The 25,589-nt window shown below is 42.7% G+C and overlaps 1 protein-coding gene across 19 annotated transcripts in view; it reads left to right on the top strand.

Moving 5' to 3' along the window:
• KLF12 (KLF transcription factor 12) overlaps positions 1-25,589 on the top strand; it is a 251,879-nt gene that overhangs the window by 201,108 nt on the left and 25,182 nt on the right. For all 19 annotated transcript variants that reach the window (XM_075088509.1, XM_075088473.1, XM_075088425.1 and 16 more), the window contains one exon: positions 25,260-25,417. In XM_075088509.1, the coding sequence (XP_074944610.1) occupies positions 25,260-25,417 (158 nt within the window). The remainder of the gene's footprint in view (positions 1-25,259; positions 25,418-25,589) is intronic.

Genomic DNA, 25,589 nt, shown 5'->3' with positions numbered 1-25,589 from the left:
GAAGAAGAAGGCTTACTGCTTTGTTTGCTTGCTTCTTGCTTTCTCTAGTAGCATGAAAATGAATTGTTCATTACTGTAGTCCTAAGGGTGAGACCACTGGTGACTTCTGATGCTCTCAAAAATTGTGTCAGGCCCTCAAGATACAGTTTTTAAAGTGGCCATGGTTCACATGTCATTTCTGAATCATAATGGTGTTAGATCCAAAAGTAAACATCTTGATCCCAGCGGTGCAAGTGCACTTGTGGAAGCAACCCTTTGCACCTTCTTTTAACTTCCGTGGGGTCCCACGGTGACACAGGTTCAGCCATCTCAATCCACTTGTGGGATTTCATGTTTATGTCCACCAGTTCAGTTCAGTTTTTTACACTAAGGGACACCACAAAACACAGAACTACGTACTAGTCAGGGCTTTCTCCTTAAAAAGCATTGGGATAGTGTTAGTGTCGTCTTCTAGAAGACATTTTATGTCTGGGATGCTTCAGTTGTGATGCGACAAGGAAGTTAAGTTTGAGAGTGTACGTGGGTGGAAGTTTTCATTTGTTGACTTAGTGTTCGAATCCGTTGGCAATGATGTGACTTTGTGATATTAGTTGCTTTTCCAAAGTAGCAGGGATAACTTGACTGCATAAATGAATGAGCAAATCTAATAGGCAGAGTCCAGTCCCTGTTCCTAGCCATGGGTTTTGGCCTCTTCCCTTGTATGGGTACCGATGTTCAGCCAAGTGCCGGTAAATCATGCCAGGGAGGGCAGTGGCACATGTTAGCTGCCTAACCTGCTTCTCCATAGGGTTAGAGGCACCTGTGGCTTGGGATGGAGGGGGAAGAAAGCAAAACTGCTGCCTTTACTAGACGCCTGTGGTTACATCATTTCAGGTGTATGGTAAAACCGCACTGTGAGAAATGCCATGTAATGGTCATGTAATTAGTAGTGGTGGTCAAGTAGAGTCTAGTAATAGGCCTGTTCTACATTCAGGCTTCTCCAAATTGTCTCATCTTGCAGCAGATTGAGTCAGAGGTGAATTCAGAAGTTAAACTTGATATTTTTTGTTTCTTACGTGTTTGTATGTTTCTTACGGTACTTTATGTCAGTCTACTAGTCTTAAATCCATGTTTCTCAGGATCCTTGTTTCTCTTGTTTCCATGCTTCTCCTAGAAAAGTGCATTTCCTGACTGCAGCCGGAGAAAGGTGAGGATGAAGATATGTATTGGAGTTTTCTGTATTTTTATAGCCTTTATCATTGCACAAGACCACGCGTATGCCTCCCAGCAAGGCAGCTAGGTCCATGTTTCTCAACTTCAGCTTCACCAGCCTTAGGATATCTGGGGCCTCGAAATGACATGTAGGGGACTGAACTGTGTGGGTTTTATGCAGAAAAAATGTAGTCCATCAGTTGTGAAGACAGCATAAATATAACCCTAGGATACAACGCTAACATGTTGATGTGCTAGAGCACCGCATTAAGTACCCCTCAGCACTAACTGTTCCAACAAGCAGTTTCTGAGTGGTCTCCAATGTCCCTGTGTGTCCTTACCAGGAGAAAAAAGACCATGACAACATGTGTATGTGGGAATCCTCAAAATGCTGACAGTAAATGTGAACTTAAAGTCTAATAACTAAGTTTTGAAAACACATTTATGGGAAACTGCACAGAGGGAATTGATCCAGCTGAACTGGAATTGTTTGCCCAAATAAAATTGCTTGTGTGCTTGAGGGCTCACAGAATCAGCCTCTAATTGCAGCAGTTTACAGATGTTAAGGAATTACGCATGCAGGGACTTTTAGAAGTGTCTGTTTAAGACATTTTTGTATTTCCATTTGATTCACGTGAATGCCAGAGTTGTCATCACACCAAAGAGCGTGTGAGGAACACTGGAGTTGGAGGAGGTGCGGTACCCTACCTAATACCAGACACTAGCAACAGGGTGGGGGAAGGACACACGTAGGAAAACAGAGAGACTTGCCAAGGCTGGTGGCTGAGTGGCAAAACTAAAGGCAAATATTAGAAGAAAGGAAAAAGGAAAGGCATTCAGACAAGGTGTTTTAGCTTGAGCAATAGCTTTCCTTATGTGTTAAGTTTTATGACACATAAAGTAGCCTCAGTTCATCTAATAAACTCCACCAGCATAGTGTCAGTGCACTGTGCCCAAAGAGAGAAATTTGTAAAATTGTTCAGTGCTTTAAAATCATATTCTTTAGGTAGACTTTTTTCCTCGTTCAAAGTCATTATGAAATGCCACCCTTTTGTTCCATTTCTTCTGTGTCTTTTTCTTTTTTCTGTCCTTTGCCCCCTCCCTTTCTATTTGAGGGGCTGTCGTTAGATGAAAAGAAGCACTATTTTTCTAACATTTCTCCAGGTGACTGATGGGGAAAGGGGGGGAGGGGAAAAAATCTTCCTTTCTTTTTTTCCCCACTTGAGGCTTCAATTATTCTGTATGCTTTGAAGAACTGTGTAGCGTAACTGCAGGAATGGCCTGATTTCTTCTAGTGGAAATGCTTTGCAGTGATCTTCCCCAAACTGTGCAGCTTGGAGCACTGGAGTCTTTATTTTGGGGGAAGAGAAGGAAGTATAGAATTATTTGGAGGGTTAAGGAACAAAGACCAAGAAACTAAGGAAAGGAGAAAAGTAAAAAATAAAGGAGGCTGCTGCCATCTAGAGTCGAGACTTGATGTTGATTGTGTTTTCAAGAGCAGCATTCAATTAATATATATGTGAAAACAATAGTAGAGGAAAACCGTTCAGAGCAATAGAATTGCTTTCTTTGTTTTTCATTTCGGTGGGAATAATGGGAACTTCTGAAAGGATTTTGGATTTTTAGTAAGTGGGGGTTTTTGTCTACAGGTAATTTAGGTATATTAATTCCGATTAAAATTTTCTAATCACATATAAAAGTTGAGAAATAAAATAGTGCTGAAAGGAGGACAACAATTTGCACGTAAGTACACGTTTAGAGGAGGCAACAAAAAGTTGCAGCCAAGCTGGATACAGATAACTGAGATTGAAAACATTCCCTTTGATGTTGTACTCGGTACAATGCAATTTTCATTCATATCTATATCGCTAGGATATGCTGTAATATTAAGCAACAAGCCATACGTTTTACTTTTTTCATATTCTAAAAATTTTTTATTTTCTAATATAATGTTAAATCCCAAACTTCACCTGATGGTCAAGTTGTGGAGGGGTTTTGAGCTTTCTTTAAAATATAAATTTAGAGCACAGACTGTGTAACATGAAGATCAACCTGAAAAAGCGTGTGTATAGAAGCTAACCAAGCTGGTTAGAAGCTAAGCTTTCTCTCCAGAGAGGAAGAGAGAAAGCAGATTGCTCAGTTTTCAGGAGTTCAAACCCTGGAGAGATGCAGAAAGATGACAAACTACTAATTGAATAAAATTTTTTTTCATTTTTTAAATTCTCTGTTTTTATAGCATAAGCAGGTACCTTTTTAAGATAGCTTCCAAACGTGAATAAGTCACTCTGGCATTCTACTTCGGTTTTAGACTTCAAAAATTAATTACATATTTGGAGTGACATGGCCTCTCCGTAACTTTCTGACCAACCTGAAATTTGAACTGAATTTTAAACCCTTCTATGCCATTTCCTGGCTGTATTCCTGAAAACAAATTGGATTTAGAAGAGGGCATGTAAAGATGCTATCAAAGTTGTGGTCTGTATTAGGACTTGTTAACTGACAAGCATCTTTTTGTTTGTTTTTGCTTGATTTAAAAAGTCTGTCCAATATTTTCCAAGTGGATTGCGTTCTTCTTTGTAAGGGCTCGTACAGTAACCTGGGAGCACAGGCGGAAAAGCAACCTATGTGCAGAAAGGCATATACAGAGGGGCTATTCCCACTGCAGCGACACAGGGCTTTCCTTATCTCCCTCGTCTCTTTTCCCTCAGATGTTTCCCCAGCTCCGGCCTCTCAGTCCTTTTGTGTAACACCATGCTGGGGAGTTAGCACTCAGACCAGGCGGTAGCATACTGGAGAAGACTGGGAGCAGGGCAGGCGGGTGGAGAAGATCCAGTGCAGAGTTGATTGGAGTAAGGCTGTGACTTTTGACTTACAAATCACAAATAAGAACGGCTTGTCTGTTTGTTTGTTTTACAGTTTTTTTCCCCTTCTTCTTACAATTAGATATCAGAATTAGTGACCTTAGTCTGGACGACTTGAGGGCTTGTAGCTCCTTGAACTGGGACAGTGGCAGACACCCTTTGCCCTGTGTCATATTTGGTGTCCTCACTTGTCTGGTCCTCCTTTGCCGCTCCCTCTGCTCCTGGTTGTGCGGTTTCACAGTCCCAAGGGAAGACCCAGTGATGGGTCTTTCTGGGAGGAGAACCTCTCTTGCGCAAAGCCAGTCTCCTCTCTCCCACCAAGGCAGCACCCCACAGAAGTGTGAATTTGCAGGAACAAGCAAACACAGTTGATGAGACAAGGTGCCTCTGATCTCCTGCTCTGGTGCAAGCAAAAGCTCCTGCTCTCATGTTTTTGTTAGGACTGTGAAGCAGGCTGCCTCACAGCACAGCCCCCCGCATAGAGCAGCACATCCCATCCAGTTCCTAAAGGCATTAGAAATCCCGTTGCATGCCTGAAGGACTAGAGGTATGGCATTTGATGCAGAAAGGGTAACAGACTGTCCTGACTTGAATCTATGCAAATGTCCCATCCCTAATGTATGGCTTGCAGCGTGGTGGGATGGCCTTATTCTGCTCAGTGGGTTGCAGATGGGGGCAAGGGAAGGAGGACAATCATCAGGGGGAGCAGAGCAGAGCAGGGCTGGGCTCGGCTTGGCTTGGCATGGCATATGCAAGCTCAAAATATTGTGCCCTAATATTTGGTGGTGGGTGTGCTTTGAGAATACCTATTGCCATTACAGCATCCTTATTTCTTTTCATCACTGGTGTTTCCTACTTCCAGAGCCTTGATATAACTGTTAATTAGCAAAAACATTTTGAGTAAGTTTACATATTTTCATTTTCTATATAAAAGACTATGTTTCAATTAGCCTCCTTTTCACTTGTGTCATTTGATAATATTCTAATTTTCAGCTATTCAGATTTTGATCTCTCAATTTTAGTCAATTAAATGTATGAACACACTCTGTTTGGGAACCGCTTTTTAGCTACATACACAGAGACATTTATGTCTATACATGCAGCACTCCCTAATTTAAAATCGTAAAGTGCTCTTTGTCCTTTTCTTTGGCTCTAGCAGCATTTCACTGACCTCAGAACAGAAAGGAATATGATTCTGTTTTCATGGAAGTTCAGCTTAGGATCAAACATTTCACACACTTTGATAAATCTGCTCAGCCACTTTTTAAAAAGAAGGCTGTCAAAAAGCACTTTATAGTTTTACTCTTCCTTTTTGTTGTTAGTTCTTTGAGTTATCCTGTTCCGAGTCTTGAAAATAACTTCACATTCGTTAGTTGTTTTCTCTTTTTCCATTTTCCCCCAGTATTCTCTTGTCTTCTTATTGCAGGCTAGATGCAACTATTAAGAAGAAGTTAAATTCATAAAGTATATGAACTCTTTTTTCCTTCATCTCCTTTGAACTACTTGATCTCTGTATTTAATTCTGAGGGCTAAAATGAAACACTGGCACCATATCTTTCTCTCTACCTTGCTCAATTCTCCACAGCTCTGAAAGGAGAATGAGACTTATGACAGATTACTCATACTATTTTTCTTTGTAGTTGCTGCAATTAAGATTCACCAAAAACGTTTTGAGGGTTGGGGGGAGGCTGGGGTTTAAAATTCTCTGCTTGCCCGTCTAACATGATTACCACCTCCAGTCTCCTTTTCCCTCTTCTGGTTTAATAGAGTATCAAACTAACACAATATTTCTGTTTACTTTCTTATTTGGGTGTAAGCATCTCAGAGTTTATGAGCAGGATCTGGGTTTAAAAAAAAAAGGTAGATTAGTTTGTTTGTATTCTCTGATAGATTGGGCATTTAGTCATTAAGAATTCATTGCATTCTTTGAAGTAGAGTTTCACATGGAAGAAAATGTGGAGGGGAAGAATATTCTGCACAGGAGGTATTTACCTGGTTTTTAGATTTCTGCATGCTTGCTTCATTCTTTATACTGGCAGTTCCACCCGTCCTCATTTACAATGGCATCCACGCAGCATAATGTCATTATATTACACATACGGCATATAGGTGTCATCCTGCAAATGCTATTGTCGTGCTTCCTTGCTGAGAACATAGCATTATTTCAGAGAACTGTGCTGCATTCAGTACATTTACAAATCTGAACAAGATTTGAGAGGAGCAGCAAACTGCTAAGGTTGCTGGAGGGGATAGCTAAGAGGACAGAGTAAAAAAAGTTAAATACATGTGGCTTGGCTAAACAGCAGCTCAGGGGAGTGTAGCATCAGGTCTTGGAAATGTAAAGAAGATGGAACAAGAAAGAATCAGTTAAGACAGTATGTGAAAGTATTAGGTAAAAGCAGCAGCAGCAGGTTAATTTAATCTATTTAACCCTCAGTTTAAAAACTTTCACCAGCACCTTTCCTTTGCATCGCAACATACAGTGGAAAAAACCCTTCAGAATATTTAAGTGAAGCAAAAAAGCCCAAGGATTCTCTATGGGTGGGAACCAGAAGAAAGTATGACAGTGGGCTCTCAATTTGTTGGGTGTTAAATTTGGAGGAATCTCCTAGTCCTCCTGTAAGGAATAGTTTGTATGGCTGCTGCTTCTTTAGAAGGTCTCCCCCTTTCTCCTGTTAACACATATTGTAGGACCTTTGTTATTACTGGTGATGTCCCCATGCAGTTGCCTCCAGGAGAGAGGATGAGGTGTCAGGTGAAGCATATGTAATTCAAAATTCTGCTACATTGCAATTTGTCTTATCTGTGCAGGGAAAAATAGCATGACCCATGCTGTGTGCATGCCTCCCTGTAATCCCGTCCTGTTAATCCGTATTTCTGTAGCAGTTGTCCTGCTGATAGTCTGGGCAGTGTTAGTTGTAGGCCTAAACCCAGGCAGAGCTGCAAAGGGACTAGGGAGGGGTGAGTGGAATTATGGCTCCATGGAAATCAGCAGGAGGTTGCTAGCCAGTGTGACCAGAATTCCCTGCAAGACAGTGGTGTGTTACTAGAGCTATGTTCTTTTAAGTTGGCTCTTCTGCATTTCATAATTTGGGCCACTAAAGATTTTACTCTTTTAAAAGAATTCTTTTTTTCCGCCAGATATTTACTGAACAGCTCTTCACCAAGATGCCCTGTTAGATTTTGGTTAACTCAAATAAAAAAATTCTTACATTACTGTGTCTCCATTTAAATAGGCACTACTGTCCTTGAAATGTCAAACATAATATGACATGTCAATTATTGTATGTCAAGCACATGATGTATTTTCAGCCTCTGTTGATTTAGATAGGTTTTGACGTGTGCTTGACGTATTCTAATGGTGCTTCTTCACTTCAGTGAATGTCTTGAAAACAACATTGAATGGCACATAAATCACAGCACCACCTTTTGCAGGGACGTTTGCCAGAACATGAAGTAGCGGCTTCGCGTTCCTGCAAGCGCTTGGCCAATAATGGCTCTCTTGTCCCAGAGCTGGGAGCCTGCAGTTCCTGGCAGGTTTGCCAGCAGGGCAGAAGTAGTCTGATCACAAACCTGTTTTACTCAAGGATTGTTTAATCATTACTTCAGAAAAAGAAAACCTAACGTTTTCTTAAGAGATGTTTTGTAAATCTGATACCAGTATTTGGCTCGCATTGTGTCTGGCAATGTGTGTGTGATACGGAAGTATACAGTAGGACCGTAAGCATGATCCCTGTATAGCATTAGTGAGGGTTTCTTCCTAATCTTATTCACTTAAAATACGTACCTAGAATAAGGATGAAACACTCTCTCTGGACATTGTTGCAAGCAGTAAGTGGTGTTTACTGACTGCCAGCAGAGTGCAAAATGAGGAGAGAGATAGATTATGTTTTGATCTTTTATACTCTATACTTTCAGAATTTGTTACTTCTGTTTAGTACTAGCATTTACTTTTCTGCCTGAAAAATGTGGGTGGAGTTGGAGCCCCCTTGCTGCTGTGTTCATACGGGCATGTGATTCAGCCACTTCCCAAAAAGATGGTACCCCTGAGGTGGTGGGAGGAAGAGGGAGAGAAGGAGGAAGGGTAGTATTCCCATACTTTTCAGCTAAACCGCAAAAAGAACAAGGGATGGGACTAAGGATACCCTGAAAATCAGTTGCAGCTATCCTCCTTTCCTGATCTTTGCTGCTGTTTGAACGTAGCACATTGCTTTAACAAGAAGCTGTGCATTTAATTTAGATATTGTTGAGTAAGATGGGCTCTGAAATAATGTGAAACTTCATAATAGTGTCGTCCTTCAAAATGGCTTTTAAATCCAGTGCTTTCAGATGTGTAAAGTTATTCTTCAGTCCTTCAGAAAAAAAAAACTCACCCATGGCACATGTATGTAAACCATGTCTTTGCTCTTTGAACTCCAGAAGCTGAAATGAAAGCAGCCTGTCACAAAAACGGATGAATAATGGGCCATTTCTTGTTGTTGCTCAACTTTTTGTCACAGAAATAAGATAGTAGGATTTACCATCCTGTTGTTAAATAGAGAGCAGTGCAGTATGCACTACCAGTTTCGCTGATATTCTATAATTTTACATACCATCTCCGTGCCTGCCTTGTCTTTTCCAGAAGAGGTTTGTCAGACTTCTGGTATAAAAAGACGCAAGAGGTCTGCCTGCCAGGCCACCAGCCACTGAAAAGGTTAAAGATGCTTTGAAAATTACTATAATTTACTGAACACAAAACACATCGAAATTCCGACATCTCATTTTTGTAGGAAAGACCATAACAAGAGCAAGAAATGACTGGCCAGTGAACGCAGCCTTTTAATGCTACCTCAAGGGAATACAGTGGCAGAAGCACTACAGCTTTCTCCTGTGCCTGCTGCGGGGCAAGTGGTGGGCACGAGTATCCCTGTCCACATCTTTCACCTACCTCCTGTGTGGCAGGAGAGGGACTTTGTCATGCCACAAGATGCTTCTACATCACATTTAATTAGCATTTTTACTGTTTAAAAATCCATTATATCAGTATTCAAGATTTCTCCACCTCCGTTTGTGTAACAGGCTGAGTTGCACTGGAGTGGCCAAATGTGAGGCTTAAATGAGAAGTGGATTTTGTGGCTGCTGTTACAGCTAATATGAAACTCAGAACGAACCGCCACTTACCCGGGCAGAGGGGAAGGAGGTGGACTTGGAAATGGGAGTTTCCAGAGAGAATTTAGGGGTGTAATTGGAAGTGAATGGCTTCCCTACAGCAATATTTCGGGGGGGGAAACAGAGTATACAGGCACATTAAGTTGGGTTTTGTGTGTCCAAGTTGTGATCATTTGTCAAACTTCGTTGCAGTGTGCGATGACAGCCCTCCTTCCTCCATCCCTCCCATACGGGATAAAAGTATATAATAGGGGCAAAGAAATGAGAACTGTAGTGGAAGGGAAGATCTCTGCTCTCTCTCCCCGCCTCCAGATGTGTTTCCTCACCTCTGGGTGGGGTGTCGCGAGGTGCCTTGAGCAACCTCCCACACCTCCCAGACGGTGTCGGCAGGGACACCTGCCCAAAGCGGTGGGCGGCTCCGTGGTGCGCCTGGGGCGCGGGACCCCATTCCCAGGGTGAGACGCCCAACGTGTCTTATTCAGGCAGTCGCTTGCGACAATCACGGTTGTCTTGTCTGACCTTGCGCCGTATGCCGCTCTGATGCCTCCCTCCAACTGCCTAGCACTTTTTCTTATGTACTGTAGTTACAGCAATATCATTCTGTCGTGCTGGGAGTTTTGGATTTGGATTTGGTTTTTTTTCTGTGCCTCTTCCAAATGAACAATTGTGACAGCAAACTGCTTTGATAATTATCCCTTTTTACTGCATGTGACGGCTCCAAATGTTTTAGGAAATTATGGGGTTTTTTTGATCTTTAAAGTTCTGGTATGTTCCATCCCATTTAACAAAACAAAACAAAACAACATATGTGCAGGGTTGAGTTTTGCTAGATTTTAACAGACTCTGATTCCCCCAGTAAAAGCTTGAGTGTAAGCACGCCGGTTGTTCTTAATTACTATATTGGCAGTACAAGTTGGTGCTTTATTTGGTGACTGATATTGTCTGCAAGATCTCAGATTAAGGAAGGAAAAATATCCAGAAGTGGGTGGGGGGGATTTTTCCCGTTTGTTTTTGTTTTGTTTGCTTTTCTTTTTTAGAAAGGGAATTTTAAAAGTACAACTAAAGAACTCCTGATGTGGATTTAAGTTATTAAGCCGAACATCCTGTTGGTGAAGATTTGGGAGACTGGTGCTTTCAGGGAAGCAATAGGAATTCCAGAGACAAATGAAATGGATCCTGGGTCAGCACAACTGGCTTTGGGCTAATATATGCAGGAAACCTGTGGCAAAATAAGGCACCACTGGGTCCTAGACTTGTGCTCCTGACTGCATATTTAAGATACTTGAAATTCAGAGCACTCTTTTCTAGCCACTCTGATCCGTTGACCTGCCTTCGGGACTTAAAAACTACGCTTGGCAGAGCACTAACAAGCAGCATGCATAAATTAGCAAGGTGAATGGAGTGGCCCTTGCCATTGCCATCCCTTGATTCTCAGCGTTGCAGGAGACACAGTCGGGAGGGATGTGCACACTTCAGAGAGAGCAGCTAGACAGGTCTGCTTCGCTTCTTTGAAAGATTTCCCTTGTAATGTGAGCGTGCTTCCAAGTGTGAAGATAAATGATAGTGATGGTAGTGACAGTAGTAGTATTTAGTAAAAAATAAATACAACAAGTAATAACAAAGCTGTAGAAATGTTCTTTAGCACTAAAAAGGACAAAGAGTATCATGCGGTTGACAAGGTCCAATACGCATTTTGAAGGCGTCTGCAAGAAATCCAACTGGTGACTGGGTGATGTTTCTCTGTGGATGGAAACCAAGTTTCTTTCCTCCTCTCTGAGGTATTTTTGAATCAAAGGAAAAAGTGTGCTGATCTGAAAATGGTGGCTATTTAACCCCCTGTGAAAAAGTGTTCATTTAACTACAACACTATATGACTGTGAATTCTCTCTCTATTGTTTCTAAATATTTATGTAAATAATTCTCATGGGATGAAGCTAAATAAAATTTATTTCATAGAGCCTGCAAACATGCAGGTTTGCCTGTCGCTAGTCTTTAGGGAAGGGCTGGGTCAAAAATCTGGCAGTTGCAAAGCTTGTTCAACTTTGTATATTTTGATCATTTTCTGAACAAAACATTCAATGTCTGTTGGAAATAGCAGAACAATTTCCCTCAAATAATTGAATACTTGATGTCCCAGAGGTAGACATATGCCCTTTCGCCAGTGGGAAAATATTTCTTATCAGGAGAACGCCTAGTGTTACACTTCAAATAATCTGAAGAGGCAACTTCATTTAGATCTTACCCAGTTTAAATCCTCACACGAGAACTTTCCTATAAATTCACATACAAAGTGATAGTTAATATAACCAGCCAAGACCTCAGTCCGAGTTTGCCTTAGCATGCACAGGGTGAAATCTTCACCCTTTATTGTGATCACAAAACGTCCTCAGGGCTTTGTTCTTGCCTTTCTAAAAAAGCATATTGCCATCCAAAAGGTGTCTGTAGATTTTCCTGACCAGGAAGTAGCCACCAGGTGAGAGCTACCTAATTGTTTAAGTGGAGGAACATGAGAGCAAGCCCACGCAGCCACCTTGACTGGGTGAAGCCCAGAGGAGAGGAGCTGCTTGGCCATCAGCCTGATCGATACTCCTGAAAAAGTGTTACAGGGTATTTATCGTGAAGAACAGAGACTGTGTACTCTGTGTGCAAATGGAGCGATTTCTAATGCCACAAACAGATCTGTTAAAGATGTATTTCCTTAGATTTCTTAGTACAAAACATACCTTATGGCTATATACAGTCTGCCTGCAGAAGAAATTTTGCTCTTAATCAAACCTTGCACTGCCCATGAGCACTTGAGATCGTAAACACAGTGCTGCCTTGGTGAGAAAGTGTTAAGGGGACCAATTAATGAAAGCCACAATACTCTGGTTTCCTCTTTCTGTTGGGAGAGCGTATGTCTGACTCTGCTGAAAACAATGGCAGCTTTGCCGCACTTTTCCGAGGCCCGCGTCCAAGCTGGATATCTTTCTGACTGCTGAACTGGTGTAATGATAAACAAGGAATTGCTGAAATTTGCCTTTTTGGTATGTGTGAGAAGTGTGTGCTCTGTTGCCTAATCAATTACAAGTGGAAAGACTGAACCTACCTGCAGTTACTCAGAGTGCAGACTGAGCATTCACTGCTTGGAAACCAGATTGATTTCAATAATGGAGAGAAGAAAAGGAATGGTTGCCCACATCGCCCAACTGATTTGTGCAAGGCCTGTAAAAAGATATGGTAACTCTTCCAGCTCTTAGATGGCAGTCTTGGGTTCCTGTTTCTCAGACATTACGCAGCCGAGTGATTTCTGCAACTTTCAGGGACACCTATCTCAGTGTGCAGACGAAGCCACTAGAAATTTTTCAGATCCTAGCAAACGTGGTGAAATGGCAACTATATAAATTTTTGGCTGTGTAAATATCGTACTCGGTGACAAAAGCTGGCCCTGTGATTTCCTAGCGAGGCAGTTCCCAGCTGGGGAGGTGGCAGCAAGTCTGGGGGAAGAGGGAAGGAAAATAAAGGGCAGAAAGAGAAAAATAAAAAAGGCAGTTCCCAGGAAAGGAGTCTAAGGAGCTGGACCTGGTGAAGCCGAGAACATTGCTTAATTTTCGTGTGAGAGTATATTATAAAAAGCTGCGGAAAAGCACAGATGCAACGAAAGCTTTCTTCATATTGCAGTAGTGTATTAGTACCCCCTTCATGGATTTGGACCTCACTGTATTTATTTTGCTTTGCAAACACAGATCGGCAAAAAAGGTGTAGCAAGGATCTTGCAATCTAAAGGAAGAGATTCTTCATAGACATGCATGGCTGTAAAGCCAGGTACAAGTTAGCATATTGAATAGAAAAGCTAGCTTCTTGTGTAACATAAATACATCAGGATACCTCATTGTCGTTAACAAAAATGCATGGTAACACAATCTGTATGGCCTTTAGGGTGTAGTAACAATTTTGATTTATAGAATATTTTCTCATGTTCTTTTATAAAAACTTCCTTTCAATAGGAGACGGTGCTCTAGAAGGAAAAAAAAAAACATAAATCTCAAACTTTACTGATTAGAAAGTAGTTTTAGAAAAAGAAACCAAGATCCCTGAAGTATGATCTTATGCCTAGTAAAGTTTTTGTCCCCAAATGAATTAAATTTAGGAAACATGGTGGTGTTGTGTTGATGGTTGGACTTGATGATCCTAGAGGTCTTTTCCAACCTTAACTATTCTATGATTCTATTAAATTATTTAGTCCCTTTTCTCCTAGCCAGATCAAATAAGTATGATACTTATTTTATCTCTGGAATAGATTAATTCTTTGCAATATATATTCTCAGAGACAGGAGCTTGTAGTTAGCTGTGGGGCATACAAAATTGGTTTTTTTAGATGATATTCTGTCAGGGGTGGCAGGTTATCACAGAATCACAGAATAGTGGGGATTGGAAGGGACTTGTCCAACCCCCCTGCTTGAGCAGTACACCTAAAGCAGGGGTCACAGGACTGCGTCCAGGCAGGTTTTGAATGTCTCCAGGGAAGGAGACTCCACAACCCGCCTGAGCAGCCTGTGCCACTGCTCTGGCACCGTCAAAGTAAAAAAGTTTTTTTCTCATATTGGGGTGGAACTTCCTCTGTTCCAACTTGTGCCCATTGCCCCTTGTCCTGTCGATGGGCACCACTGAAAAGAGTCTTGCCCCATCCTCTTGACACCCACCCTTTAGATATTTATAAGTATTGAGAAGATTCCTCCCTCAGTCTTCTCCAGCCTAAACAAACCCAGGTCTCTCCGCCTTTCCTCATAAGGGAGACGCTCCAGTCCCCTGATCATCTTGGTAGCTCTCCGCTGGACTTGTTCAAGCAGTTCCCTGTCTTTCTTGAAGTGGGCCCAGAACTGGACACAGTACTCCAAATGTGGCCTCACTAGGGCTGAGTAGAGGGGGAGGATAAACTCCCTCAATCTGCTGGCCACACTCCTTTTAATGCACCCCAGGATACCATTGGCCTTCTTGGCCACAAGGGCACATTGCTGGCTCATGGTCAGCTTGTTGTCCACCAGCATTCCCGGGTCCTTCTCGACAGAGCCGCTTTCCAGCAGGCCAGCCCCCAGCCTGTACTGGTGCATGGGGTTGTTCCTCCCCAGGTGCAGGACCTTGCACTTGCTCTTGTTGAATTTGATCAGGTTGCCCCGGCCCAGCAATCCAGCCTGTCCAGGTCTTGCTGGATGGCAGCACAGCCTTCCAGTATCAGCCACTCCTCCCAGCTTGGTGTCATCAGCGAACTTGCTGAGGTTACACTCTGTCCCTTCATTCAGGTCATGGATGAATATGTTGAACAGGACTGGACCCAGCACAGACCCCTGGGGAACACCACTATTTATGGGCCTGCAACCAGACTCTGCCCCATTGATCACGACCCCCTGAGTTCTGTTGTTGATCCAGGTCTCAATCCACCTCACTGTCCACTCATCTAACCCACACTTCCTAAGCTTACCTATGAGGATGTTATGGGAGACAGCATCAAAAACCTTGCTGAAATTGAGGTAAAAAACATCCACTGCTCTCCCTTCATCTACCCAGCCAGTCATGCCATGAGAGAAGGCTATCAGGTTGTTCAAGCATGATCTCCCCTTGGTGAATCCATGTTGACTACTTCTGATAACCTTCTTTTCCTCTACATGCCTGGAGATGACCTCCAGAATGAACTGTTCCATCACCTTTTCAGTGACAGAGGTGAGGCTGACTGTCCTATAGTTCCCCAGGTCCTCCTCCTTGTCCTTTCTGAAGACTGGAGTGACATTGGCTACCCTTCAGTCCTCGGGCACCTCTCCTGTCCTCCATGACCTTTCAAAGATGATGCAGGGTGGCTTAGTAACAACGTCCACCAGCTCCCTCAGCACTTGTGGGTGCATCCCATTGGGGCCCAGATATGTGTCTTTACTAATATAAGCACAGAAGTGTACACTTCAATGGAGTCAACTATTTAGTAGTTACCAAAGTCTGCTTGATGACACACAGTATGACAGATGACCACCTATAATTGCATTATACATAGGTATCCAGAGTAATCAAATATTTAACCTATCGATAATAAGCCTTCTGAAGAGGAAGGAAGAAAAGGTCATTCGCATGAGCTTCAGTCCCAGTGGATGCAATGTCCTCATTTAATGTCACTGACCTGACAAGACGTTATGCAACAATATTGTCAGCTAAGGGTACAGGAAGAGAATTTTTAATCACCACTGCCGTGATCAGTTCCACGTTTGTTATTCTGACCAACAAGAGGAAGTGGATGCTCAGGCGAGAGTCATCATCGTACGGGTGTTGGAACTGACTGCTGTGCTGCACAGGTGTGAGAAATCAGAATTAGAGATACAAGAAGAAAGTGAAACCTGGAGAGCAAGGTACAACATGCAGGGAGTGCTTCGCTAGAAAGTGGAGCGTCTATGCTGTTTCTACAAGTAACCAGAACAAAGGTGAAAAGCATGAATATGTACATAGTCATCTAATTTCCATGCTGGAAATTTCAGCTCAGCCTATGTCTCCAACAGAGTAGTCTTTATTTCACTTTTTTAATTTCCTCTGCTGAGAATACCAGTATTGCTGTAGCTTGTTTGCATATGTGTTGCCAGAAAAACATGAAGGAAAAGTATGAATCAGAAAGGAACAGGAAAGGTAAAAAGCAGGGCCCTGTGCTCTCAAAGCTGAGCTGGAGGTGCTCAGTTACCCAATTTTCTGCTCTGTTTAGAAGGGGACAAAAAAGAAAGAACAGAGTCAGCATTGATGCAGCCTCCGTCTGGAAGGAGCGTTGGGACGGCTGGTGCGTTAGAGATCCTGTGAATGATCATTGCTGTTCTGCCAGCTACGAAAGGAATGGATGAAATAAGATGCTCTTTCTCTGCTAGCCCAGGTTCAGCCTCCAGGCCTCAACTAGAGTGCATCAAACACATTTGGCGTACAGCATTTCAGGAACTGTTCCTGCTTTCAGGAAGATGTACAATGCTTTGTCTTCAGATCAAAGAACAGAGATTTGCTCATGCACTTTATTGCACCTGCAAGTTCATTTTGAAGATACATTTTCCCCACTGCTTGAGGTTTCCGTGTTTTCATGGATTTCCACTTCAGTTCAGAAGACCACTGGTCTCGAGCAAAGTAAGCTCATTTTAAATAAATAAATAAATGCACCAATTATTAATTAATTAATTGAATTCAAGCTTGCGTTAGCTCCTAGTCACTCTGTTACCTTTCATCATAACGTGTAGGTATGTGTATTTATAAAAATAAACATTTATGTAGGAACTATTTAGGAAAAATGAGCATTCATTAGAAACTGCCTTCAGAACATGAGCACGGCTGCCCACTGGAACATGTTGCCCAGAGAGATGCGATTTTTTTTCTATCTTTGAACATTTTCAGACTTCAGCAGGGCCAGGCCATAAGCAATCTGACCTGGCTCTGAAGCTAACCCTGTTGAGCAGCAGGTTGGACAAGGTGAACCCCACAGCCCCCTCCCCAGCTGAGTTTGTCTATTACTCTTTATTCCACAGTCATGCGGCATGTTACCACAGGAGGTGTTAGCGTGGGCTTCGGCATCCAGAGCAGTCTTTGCACCGTGTTCAGCCTTCCTGAGGAGCTGGAGCTGTCAATCATGCAGCTGTGCATCTTCTGTATGTTGCACACGTTAGAGAAAGATATCTCTTAAACAGACTTAAACAACTCATGTCGTTTGTCCCAGCAAAATCTATGGCAAAACCGAAGGCCAAGTGTCTCACCTAATGTGAGTCTATCTATCCAAACCAAGGGAAAGACAGAGAGCAATGAAGCGGAATTATGTTTAAAATTACTGAAAGTATTTTGTCTACGTGTAAAACATCGTAGCCTTATTGTCAAATATTTCTAAAACTTTTACAGATGGAAACAAGTTCTGTATGTCCTGCCATGTTAGGAGAAATGTGAAATTTGTCTTTGTTAAGCAGCAGCCCAGTAATTCGGTAGGGGTGTCACTGGTTCGGGAGCTGCTGTTGCTTATGCTTGACTACGGCTGGACATAGCTGTGTGGGAATAAGATTGTCTCTGCTTAGAGGCTGGCCCAGGTTCTGGTTCTTACAGCAGGATCCGCAGGTGGAGCAAGTTGTCATATGGACATGAACTTTCCCAAAACCAGGAGTAAACATTTCAATTATGTAGGCAGTGCTTACGTGCAAGATAGTTAAACATGTAATTCCTTCGCTCTTTTACACAATAACTCTCTAGAGTAAATTTTTCTTAGTTAATGATAAGGGTAAAATAGATGGAAAGTTTTGGTGTGGTGGTTCTTTTAGTGGTATTTCAGAGTTCATCATAGGCTTGATTTATAGCTTTTCTCTATTGCAAGTGTGCTTTGCAGTCCCAGTCCTCCAGTCATCAGATCTGGGGCACGTGCTGGAGCATGTTGTAGATACTTTCTGGCACAGCTTCCTTTTCTGAGAAACCCAGCACAGAGAAACAGCATGAAAAAGGAGGATGTGGTATGTGCTCAGGTCTCAGCCCAGTGTGGAGCTGGGATACACCCCAGGACAGCACTGCCCTAGGAGCTGGGAAGTGCTCCTGGATCCCACAGCACAAACACAGCTCAGGAGGATCAGGCAACTGTCTCATCCTCATGTCTCAGCTTAACAGAGCTGATGACGGAAGTGATGGATCATTTTGGTAAGGTGTGCCATGGTTAGCATTAGTGCTTTTCCTAGTAGACCCCAAAGCTCTTTCCCTGTGCCAGAAGTTTGTTTCATGTATAGTCGTGCTTTCAGTTCTACCACAGCCAGAGAGATGATTTAACGCACTCGGGTATTCCAAGGCAGCTCCTCACCAGTTTGAGTAACTTTAGCTGGGCTCAGTGAGAATAAATGCCGCAGATAAAGTCATGGTCAGAGATGTGCAGGATATTTTGTTTGCCAGCCACCCAGGACAGGGTTGGCACGGGAATGGCTATATGGAGCCGGAGCAGAGGATCCTCTTGCATAGGGCTCTGCCTCTGGTAGCAGCCAGAAGAGGACATCTAGGACAGAGCATGACAGGGCAAACGTGCCGTGGGCCTACTCCCGTCTGCTCCCAGCATGATTTCCCACCATCTCCAGCTCAGGCACTTCTTGAACCAAACATGTTTTGTTTGCCCATGTGATTTTCCCATTTAATATGTGTACTGTTTGTGTATGCTGCCAAATTCCTTCTTTCTTTCTTGACAAAAAATACAATTTCCAGTACCGCATCACCTTAAAGTATACTGATTGAAGTAACTACCACAAATAAAAGAGTAGTACATGTTTTCCTTTTGTGATTGCCTTAAGTACTGCTTGATATGTTTTAATGTCTCGCATTCCTAAAGCAGATGTTTGCCTTTCATGAAACATTAATTAGAATCTAAGGATCAGAGGATAAAAAATACATATGTATATATGCATGTGCATCTGTTTGACTGTGAACAGGAGACAGTAGAAACTTTGTATGAAAAAAAAGCAGTAAGTAAATATTTGAGGGGAAGACTTTATTAGATTACACTGACGTTTAAGCATATTAAAGCGAAACAACTACTACGTTTTTATATAGTAGGATTTTGGCATCTCACTACTAGGTGAAGTTTTATAAATTGTAATGAAAAATAATCCATATCATATTTCTTCTAAGTTTAATATGTAGTGCTTATAAGTATACTTTCACCAATATCCTGAGCGGGAAGGTAACATTTTATGAGCTATCAGAAAATGAAATGATGTTGTGTGAAAACCTACTGCAAAAGAAAGTAATTGAGAGCTGGAAACCGGGAAATGCGATTCAATTTCCCTTTTCAAAAACACATGGAGTACGCCTATCATCTCTTTTAGCATCTGAAACTTGAAGGTCTTAACAGAAAGAGGATACCTGTATCTTTAGCGAGATGAGCTCCCTGAATAAGGGTGTGCTGCTGTGCACACGTTCACTTGATTCAGAAATGTGCCAGAGGAGCCAAGCAAAGGTGTTGGGACCACAGCCGTCTCTGCTCCTGACTGTCCTTGGAGGGGAGTTGCTCCGTGAGCCGCGTGTGCTCACTACTGCCCTGCTTCACCCACAGGATGACTGACAGCTGCCGTGGGTTTGCATGAGGTGGACTGACATGCTCAGGGGGCGGGGGAGGCTGTCCCACCACTGGATTCAAAAGCCAAGATTTTAAAAACGCAGAAAGCTTCACTCTGATGTCAATATTTATTCACTTACCCATGTGATTTTCCCATTTAACCTCTAGTTTTTATAAATGTGAAGTGGCCAAAACCCACGATGTTCCTACAGCTCAGATTCCTTTTGAATGCCAAGCAAATGCAAGAGATCCAAGGATTTTCTTCAAGTGCTCATTACCATCTGAATGCAGACATGTTATTCTCTGGTTTTCTGCTTTTATTTCATTTGCCTGCACGTTTAGTGACTACGACTGAAAGGTTGGCCCAGAAGCTTTGCATATCTCTTAAAGTAACCATTCACATCGCTAAATTTAGACACTATTTGTGTGTTTGAATATTGTATATTTATATCTTTTTTCCCTTTAAAAACAAAGCAAACTTTATCCTGTATTGCCAAGGCACATTTTCACCTCCTAAGTATTTAGTGTGGTAGTATCTCCCAGTTTCTGTTTTCAGCCGATCTATTTAGTGTTTATCTTTGAGTGTGTTACATATACAAGTATGACAAGAAGCCTTGCTGTGGAGCAACAGGTAGATTTTTCCAATTGTTCCTTGTGTGTTATTGCTTATGTCCGTGTTCTTGATTTCATCATAGGAATTTTTAGTTTCCATAAAAGTGGTGGCATTGGTGGTGATCACAGCTAGTTGCCACCGAAAGAGGTGATGACTCTCCCCTAACTCCTGGCCACAGGTTCCCATCCTCTCCCATGTGTCAGTGCAGGTACTTGGCAGACTTATTTAGGGAGCTAAACCAGCAAAAGCAAGTAAGATGCTCAAGTGGGCTTTTGCAGAATTGACTTTTTGTTATTTTGGGTCCCTGAACTGGCTCACTGCAGAATCAGGCAAGTGTCAGTGCTGACACAAGGGAAAGCAACTGGAGCAAAACTGTCCTGGTATGCCAGCTTAGCCAAATCACATCCTTCGACAGCCCAGAGCCTGAGAAACACAAGAGGGTCACAGCTCGCGTTATGCCCACCTTGTGGGGCATGCCCTGGCCTGCCGAGCCCCTCACTGAGCCCCTCAGCTGAGTGGCTGCCACATGGGGCCCAGCCTGGGCCACTTCTGCTTCTTGTGGTAGCCAGAGTGGAGGGGATACAGCTGATATGTGTCTGGTCTCACCCCAAAGTGAAGTTAGCCTCTGTTTTTAGCAGTCATGGACTATTGTTAAGGTACAGCCATAAGTCTCTTGTTTAACTGCAGGTCCAGCTAGGGAGGAAGGTAATGCAGTCTGAATGCTGTAATGGAGAGATACATGGTAAGGTTGGGGGGACTTTGGACACAAGCTGGTCTATTAAGGTTGGACTAGATGATCCCTGAGGTCCTTCCAACCTGTGATTCTGTGATATACCTGTTGGCCATGGGTCAGTGTGTTTTCCACTAGGTCTTTTGCAAGGCAGGCAGGAGAGACAGCCAAAGAGGCAGAGCTCATAGCAGAGGGGATGAGGAAGAGTAAAGGTGGCAATCACAGGACAAAAACGCAACACTGGGACGCTGTTAGGGTTTGTATGGCAAAGAGCAAAGCAGTGGCTCGCTGCACATCACCAGCTCCATGCTGGCTGTGTCAGCCAGCTGTTACCCAGCTTGCTGGGACATCGGCAGTGCCCAGGAAGCTCGTACTTTGGTGGCCGAAGGTAACGCTGCATGTTTGCCACGGGGTGAGAGCACACGAGCGGGCTGTTTGTGGGGAGCAGCCAGCGTGCAGCGACTCGTCACCGTATGGCACGTTCTTGGTCTGTCGCAGCACTCAACGCAGTTCAAGGCCTTAATAAACATGCTGTGCTCCCTGGGCAGCTCTTCTCTGCATATCACTCAGAAAACACAGGATCAGTATAAAAAGATCCGCTACTTGTGTTTTTAACAGTGTTACTTCATATGCCAGAGGCCTTTCCCAGTCTGTATGTAGAATGGAGGCAAAACACCTGGGAGGTCATGGGCAGCATTTGTAGAAAGGAAAAATAATCCTGTGTTGCCAGGGTTGTTATAATCCTCTTCACATGTAGCACAAATCACGTTCAGCAGAACTTGATGGCCATCTACTGGCGAAGCCCCAGTCTTTGTTTAACTTTGCAGACTTTTTTGCATCAGAGAGACAAGCACTTGGCCATGTGTGAGTTGCAGAGATGCATGGTTTCACTTCTAGCTGGAAATAACACAGCGGAAGTTTTGTAAATCATCCTAAATGCTTACATTGATTCCATTCATTTAACCCTATGAGCATCACTGACTGCAGGTGTTGCAGCTGCTTACAGAGGCAGCCAGCAGTGTCCCAGGTTTTCTGTTAGTGTAGTAGTAATTATAGTGTAATAGTAATATAGAAATTACACTGCTTTTAGAAATAATGAACTGCAAATAACTAAGTGTCAAGCTGACAGGTCAGAACCCAATTTTCTTCTTTGTTAATTTATCTTTGAGACTTGATGTGTCAGCAGTGCTTTGATACATCCTGCAGTTTGCCTGGGATGTTATCTATCGTATCAGTCCTATTGCTAAACCCCACCTTGAGCACAAAAAGCTGCCTGAGATCTTGGCTGTTAACAGGAGAACTGATAGCTCCTGGTCTGGGCGCCCTGGCAGCGCTTGCCTCTGACGTGTTTCCAGGTCTTCACTTTGGGCAGCCTGTGACAAACACTTGTGTTTGAGAGGGGCTGCTAAGATCTGGTGGGGTTTTTCTTATTCTGGGGTTTTGGGGTTTTTTAATGTATTTTTCATTATTTTAAAACATACCGTAAACAAAAAGAAAAAAAATGCAGTAAAAAAAATAAATACCTCTGAGTTCCCTTTCACGTCCATTCTCCAAGTCTTTGTCCACCGCGGTGCCATCAAAGAATAGTGTCAAGAGCTCTGTGCTGACCAGAGCCACCCAGCAGAACCCCCATGGCCTTTAGAAGGCACAAAACGTAGTTTTGAGGACTTCTTTTATGTCTGTCTGTGTGGTCGGTGAGGGTATTTTGTAGAGATTGCTTGAGAAAGGGGAGAGCGTCCCTTCACTGCTGCATGGCCAAGGGAACCAGCTGACAGTTGCTGTGAGAGGGACTAACCTCAGGAAGCTCAAAAAAGCACCTCGTGCTCTTTTTAGGGCTTCCTGTGGTAACTCCATTTAAAAACATCACACAGGCTAAAACAAGGCTGGTGATATCAGGTAGGATCTGACTCCTTTTCCACTGGTGATTGTGTCTGCACTGTGGGGTCCCCCTGCGCCACGGGGTTAGAGCAGCAGAGGAAGATCACCTTGGAGGTGTGCTCTCCCTTGCCACGTGAGTCCCTTCTGCTGGCTAGTTTGTCACGTAGCCTGCACTGCTGCGAAGGGACAGCATGAGGTTACAGCTGCTGGGTCCAGCTGATGGTAACTTTCTCCTTGGCATGCCGAGCAAGCAATGACTGTGAAGCTCGTGGCGGACGATGGCAATGCAGAGCACCTTCTGCAGCTTATTCGATTATTTTCCCTGGCGTGGAATAGGTAGGATGCTTTGCCTTTTAGAAAGAGGGAGCAATTCAGTTAAGAAGCAGCAGCGTTGATCATGTGCCACCTTTGCGGCACCACTTTATGCCACCATCTCCTGTATAAATATCCGGGAAAGCATGGAGCAGTTCCAGCAGTGAGGTCACTTTCTTGTACGTGACAGATAGCTTTTTACGAGCTGCTGACTCTGCTCAAGGTTCATTTTGTCTCGGGGCTGGGAATTGCAGCAGCATTATAAGCTTGATCCACCTCCCATTTAAACGAGCTGTACTATCCAGGATCTGAATTCCCTGTTGCAAAACACGCTTTTAAGGCGCCTTGTAAATCACATGCAGCAAAAATGACGCACAAATATTTATTTTTAAAGATTAAGGTTTTCTGGTCTTGAGCACTGGATTTTGTACCTTCAGTATTGAGCTTTAACATTTTCTTTACATGTTTGCTTTTTATTTTAGCTGGTGGAATGTTTAAAAAACAACTGAAGTAGCGAGACCATTCTCAGTGAATCATCTAACCCAAGACTTTTATTTGCCCTGAGATGCAGATGCTTAAATGCAATTCCTAAGCCATGTCTGTGACAGCTAAACATATCTGTATTCCTGTCACATAGTTAAAGTGCTGATGTGCCTTACTCTTTTGGGGACTACTGTTTGCTAGTTAATGTTGATATTACAGACCTCTGTCCATTTCTTGGTCCCTTTCAGAAATTCCCCGCATGCCCGTTCACACACAGTGTATTATAGGCAAAATTAATTAACCTGGAAAATCTCTTTGCCTGAAGGTGAAATATGAAAATATATCAAGTGTTAAGAGAAAAAGAGGGCTGTCAGAAAAACAGGTACTCCATTTTTTTAAAATAGTGCTTTAAATTGAGTTGTACTGTAACAATATTTAAACAGAAAGAAAAATTAACCATGAACTCAAGGATGAAAGATTTGTAATGCAGCAAATTGGAACATCAGTAAAATCACATGCTAAGTGAGATGCTTTATGCAAAGCTTTAACCCACTATAAATAGCCCTCTGCAAATTCTGGAACTCTCTAAAAGTTAAGTTTATGGCAGAACAGCTACAGCTATAACAGCACTGGCAGTTGTAACAGAAGGTTGAAGATTGGTGTTGACACAGGAGCTTCTCAGCAGACGCGTCAACATCAGTGCTCCTTTCACATGCCTTTCTTAGTATCTTAGCTTCCCAAAGGTTTGTGCTTACTTCTTTTCATGATCAGATTCAGTTTCTTTTCTTCCGATTCATTTTCAATTGACAGTCACAAATTCTTCTAGGAGAACCAGGAACTTGCATCTTAAGAGTTTAAAAGAGCTGGCTGACGAATAAATCTCTAGATCATTTACCTTAATTGTCAATAAACCAGGAATGTGGGGGGAAGCCCCAGAAACTTAATGAAGGCCAGTGTTGTTCTAGTACTCAAAGTAGCTAAACAGGCTAGTATAAGTGTAGGTGAATGTGACTGCTGTGCAGCATAACCATAATGGGGTTGATAAGGCGATCAATTAACAATGATTTATGGCTGGGTAATGCAATTAATGGAAGTTAGTGAGGGTTTGGGTCTTGGCATACCAGCTTGATAATAGTCTATGAGACAAGTTTATTTAACCAAGGCAAGTGCATTGTTGTAGCAGGCTTTCTTCAGGTATTAGACTCAGTGCATACTTTATTTATAAAATAAAGCAACATAACTTCAACATTACGTATTATTTGCTTAAAATTGGGATAACCGATAAGCCTTAGGATGTTGCTTAAAACAGAGTACCTTTGCTGAGCACAGGTATTTCTGTGGGGATCATTTGCTGGCCCTGTGCTAATAAACCTTTTTATTTATCAGATGTCTGAAAGGAAATAAAATTCATTGATTTGCAGGTGATAGATTGAGAATTGTTGAATAAGTAAATGGAAAAATCACTGCTGCAGGGTGATATGGATCTCTTAGCAGTCGGTATGCAAGCAAACAACAGGTGTTTGGCCAAACGTGAGGATCCATAGTCCATATCTGGGTACCAGAAACACTTTTTCATAAAAGCTTTCAGGATTTTTATCTATATAAACTTGTCAAAGAGAAATTATGGAGGCTATGTATAAAGTTGCTTAGAAAGCAGGGTTCAGTGGGCTTGGATCTGGACACATGTAAAATAGAAATAAAGCTCAGATAAAGTCAGGCTACTCCATTACTGGAGCAGTATTTCAAGGAACATGGTGTTTTCTCTGGCAATAAACACTTCTAAATCAAGACTTGAATTATTTCATACTGCAAAATAGGCTCTAGTTCAAGCACAAATTGTTTCAAATACGTGCTGTGGACTACGTTGTAGAAAAGGAAATAATTAATTGTTAAGGTCACTTCTGGCCCAGTGATACGTTACAGCTGATCTTTTGGGGCCTGGGATATACACCATGCTGTTGCTTCATTTTTTGCTTCTGTTCTGTTTTTTAGTTCCATTTCACCATTCAGTATTGAGAGCACAAGGCGTCAGAGAAGGTCCGAGTCTCCAGACTCCAGGAAGCGGCGCATCCATCGGTGTGACTTTGAGGGATGCAACAAAGTATACACAAAAAGTTCCCACCTGAAGGCTCACCGGAGGACGCACACAGGTAAGACTTTTCTGGTACTGTGTACCCCAGTTAAGACAAGCACGTTCCTTTCTGCCTAATTTAGGACGTATTGAACTCGTCATCCTACACTAAGGGCTGAAGGCCTCTGCCTAGACAATGGAGGTGTCTGCAGGTGCATCAGCATTGGCATTCTGGTGCAGATCAAGTGTGA

This window comes from Phalacrocorax aristotelis, chromosome 1 (genome assembly GCF_949628215.1).
Source record: "Phalacrocorax aristotelis chromosome 1, bGulAri2.1, whole genome shotgun sequence".
Lineage (NCBI taxonomy): Eukaryota > Metazoa > Chordata > Aves > Suliformes > Phalacrocoracidae > Phalacrocorax > Phalacrocorax aristotelis.
Note: the sequence above shows the minus strand (reverse complement) of the source record. Positions and strands in the feature narration are given on the sequence as shown.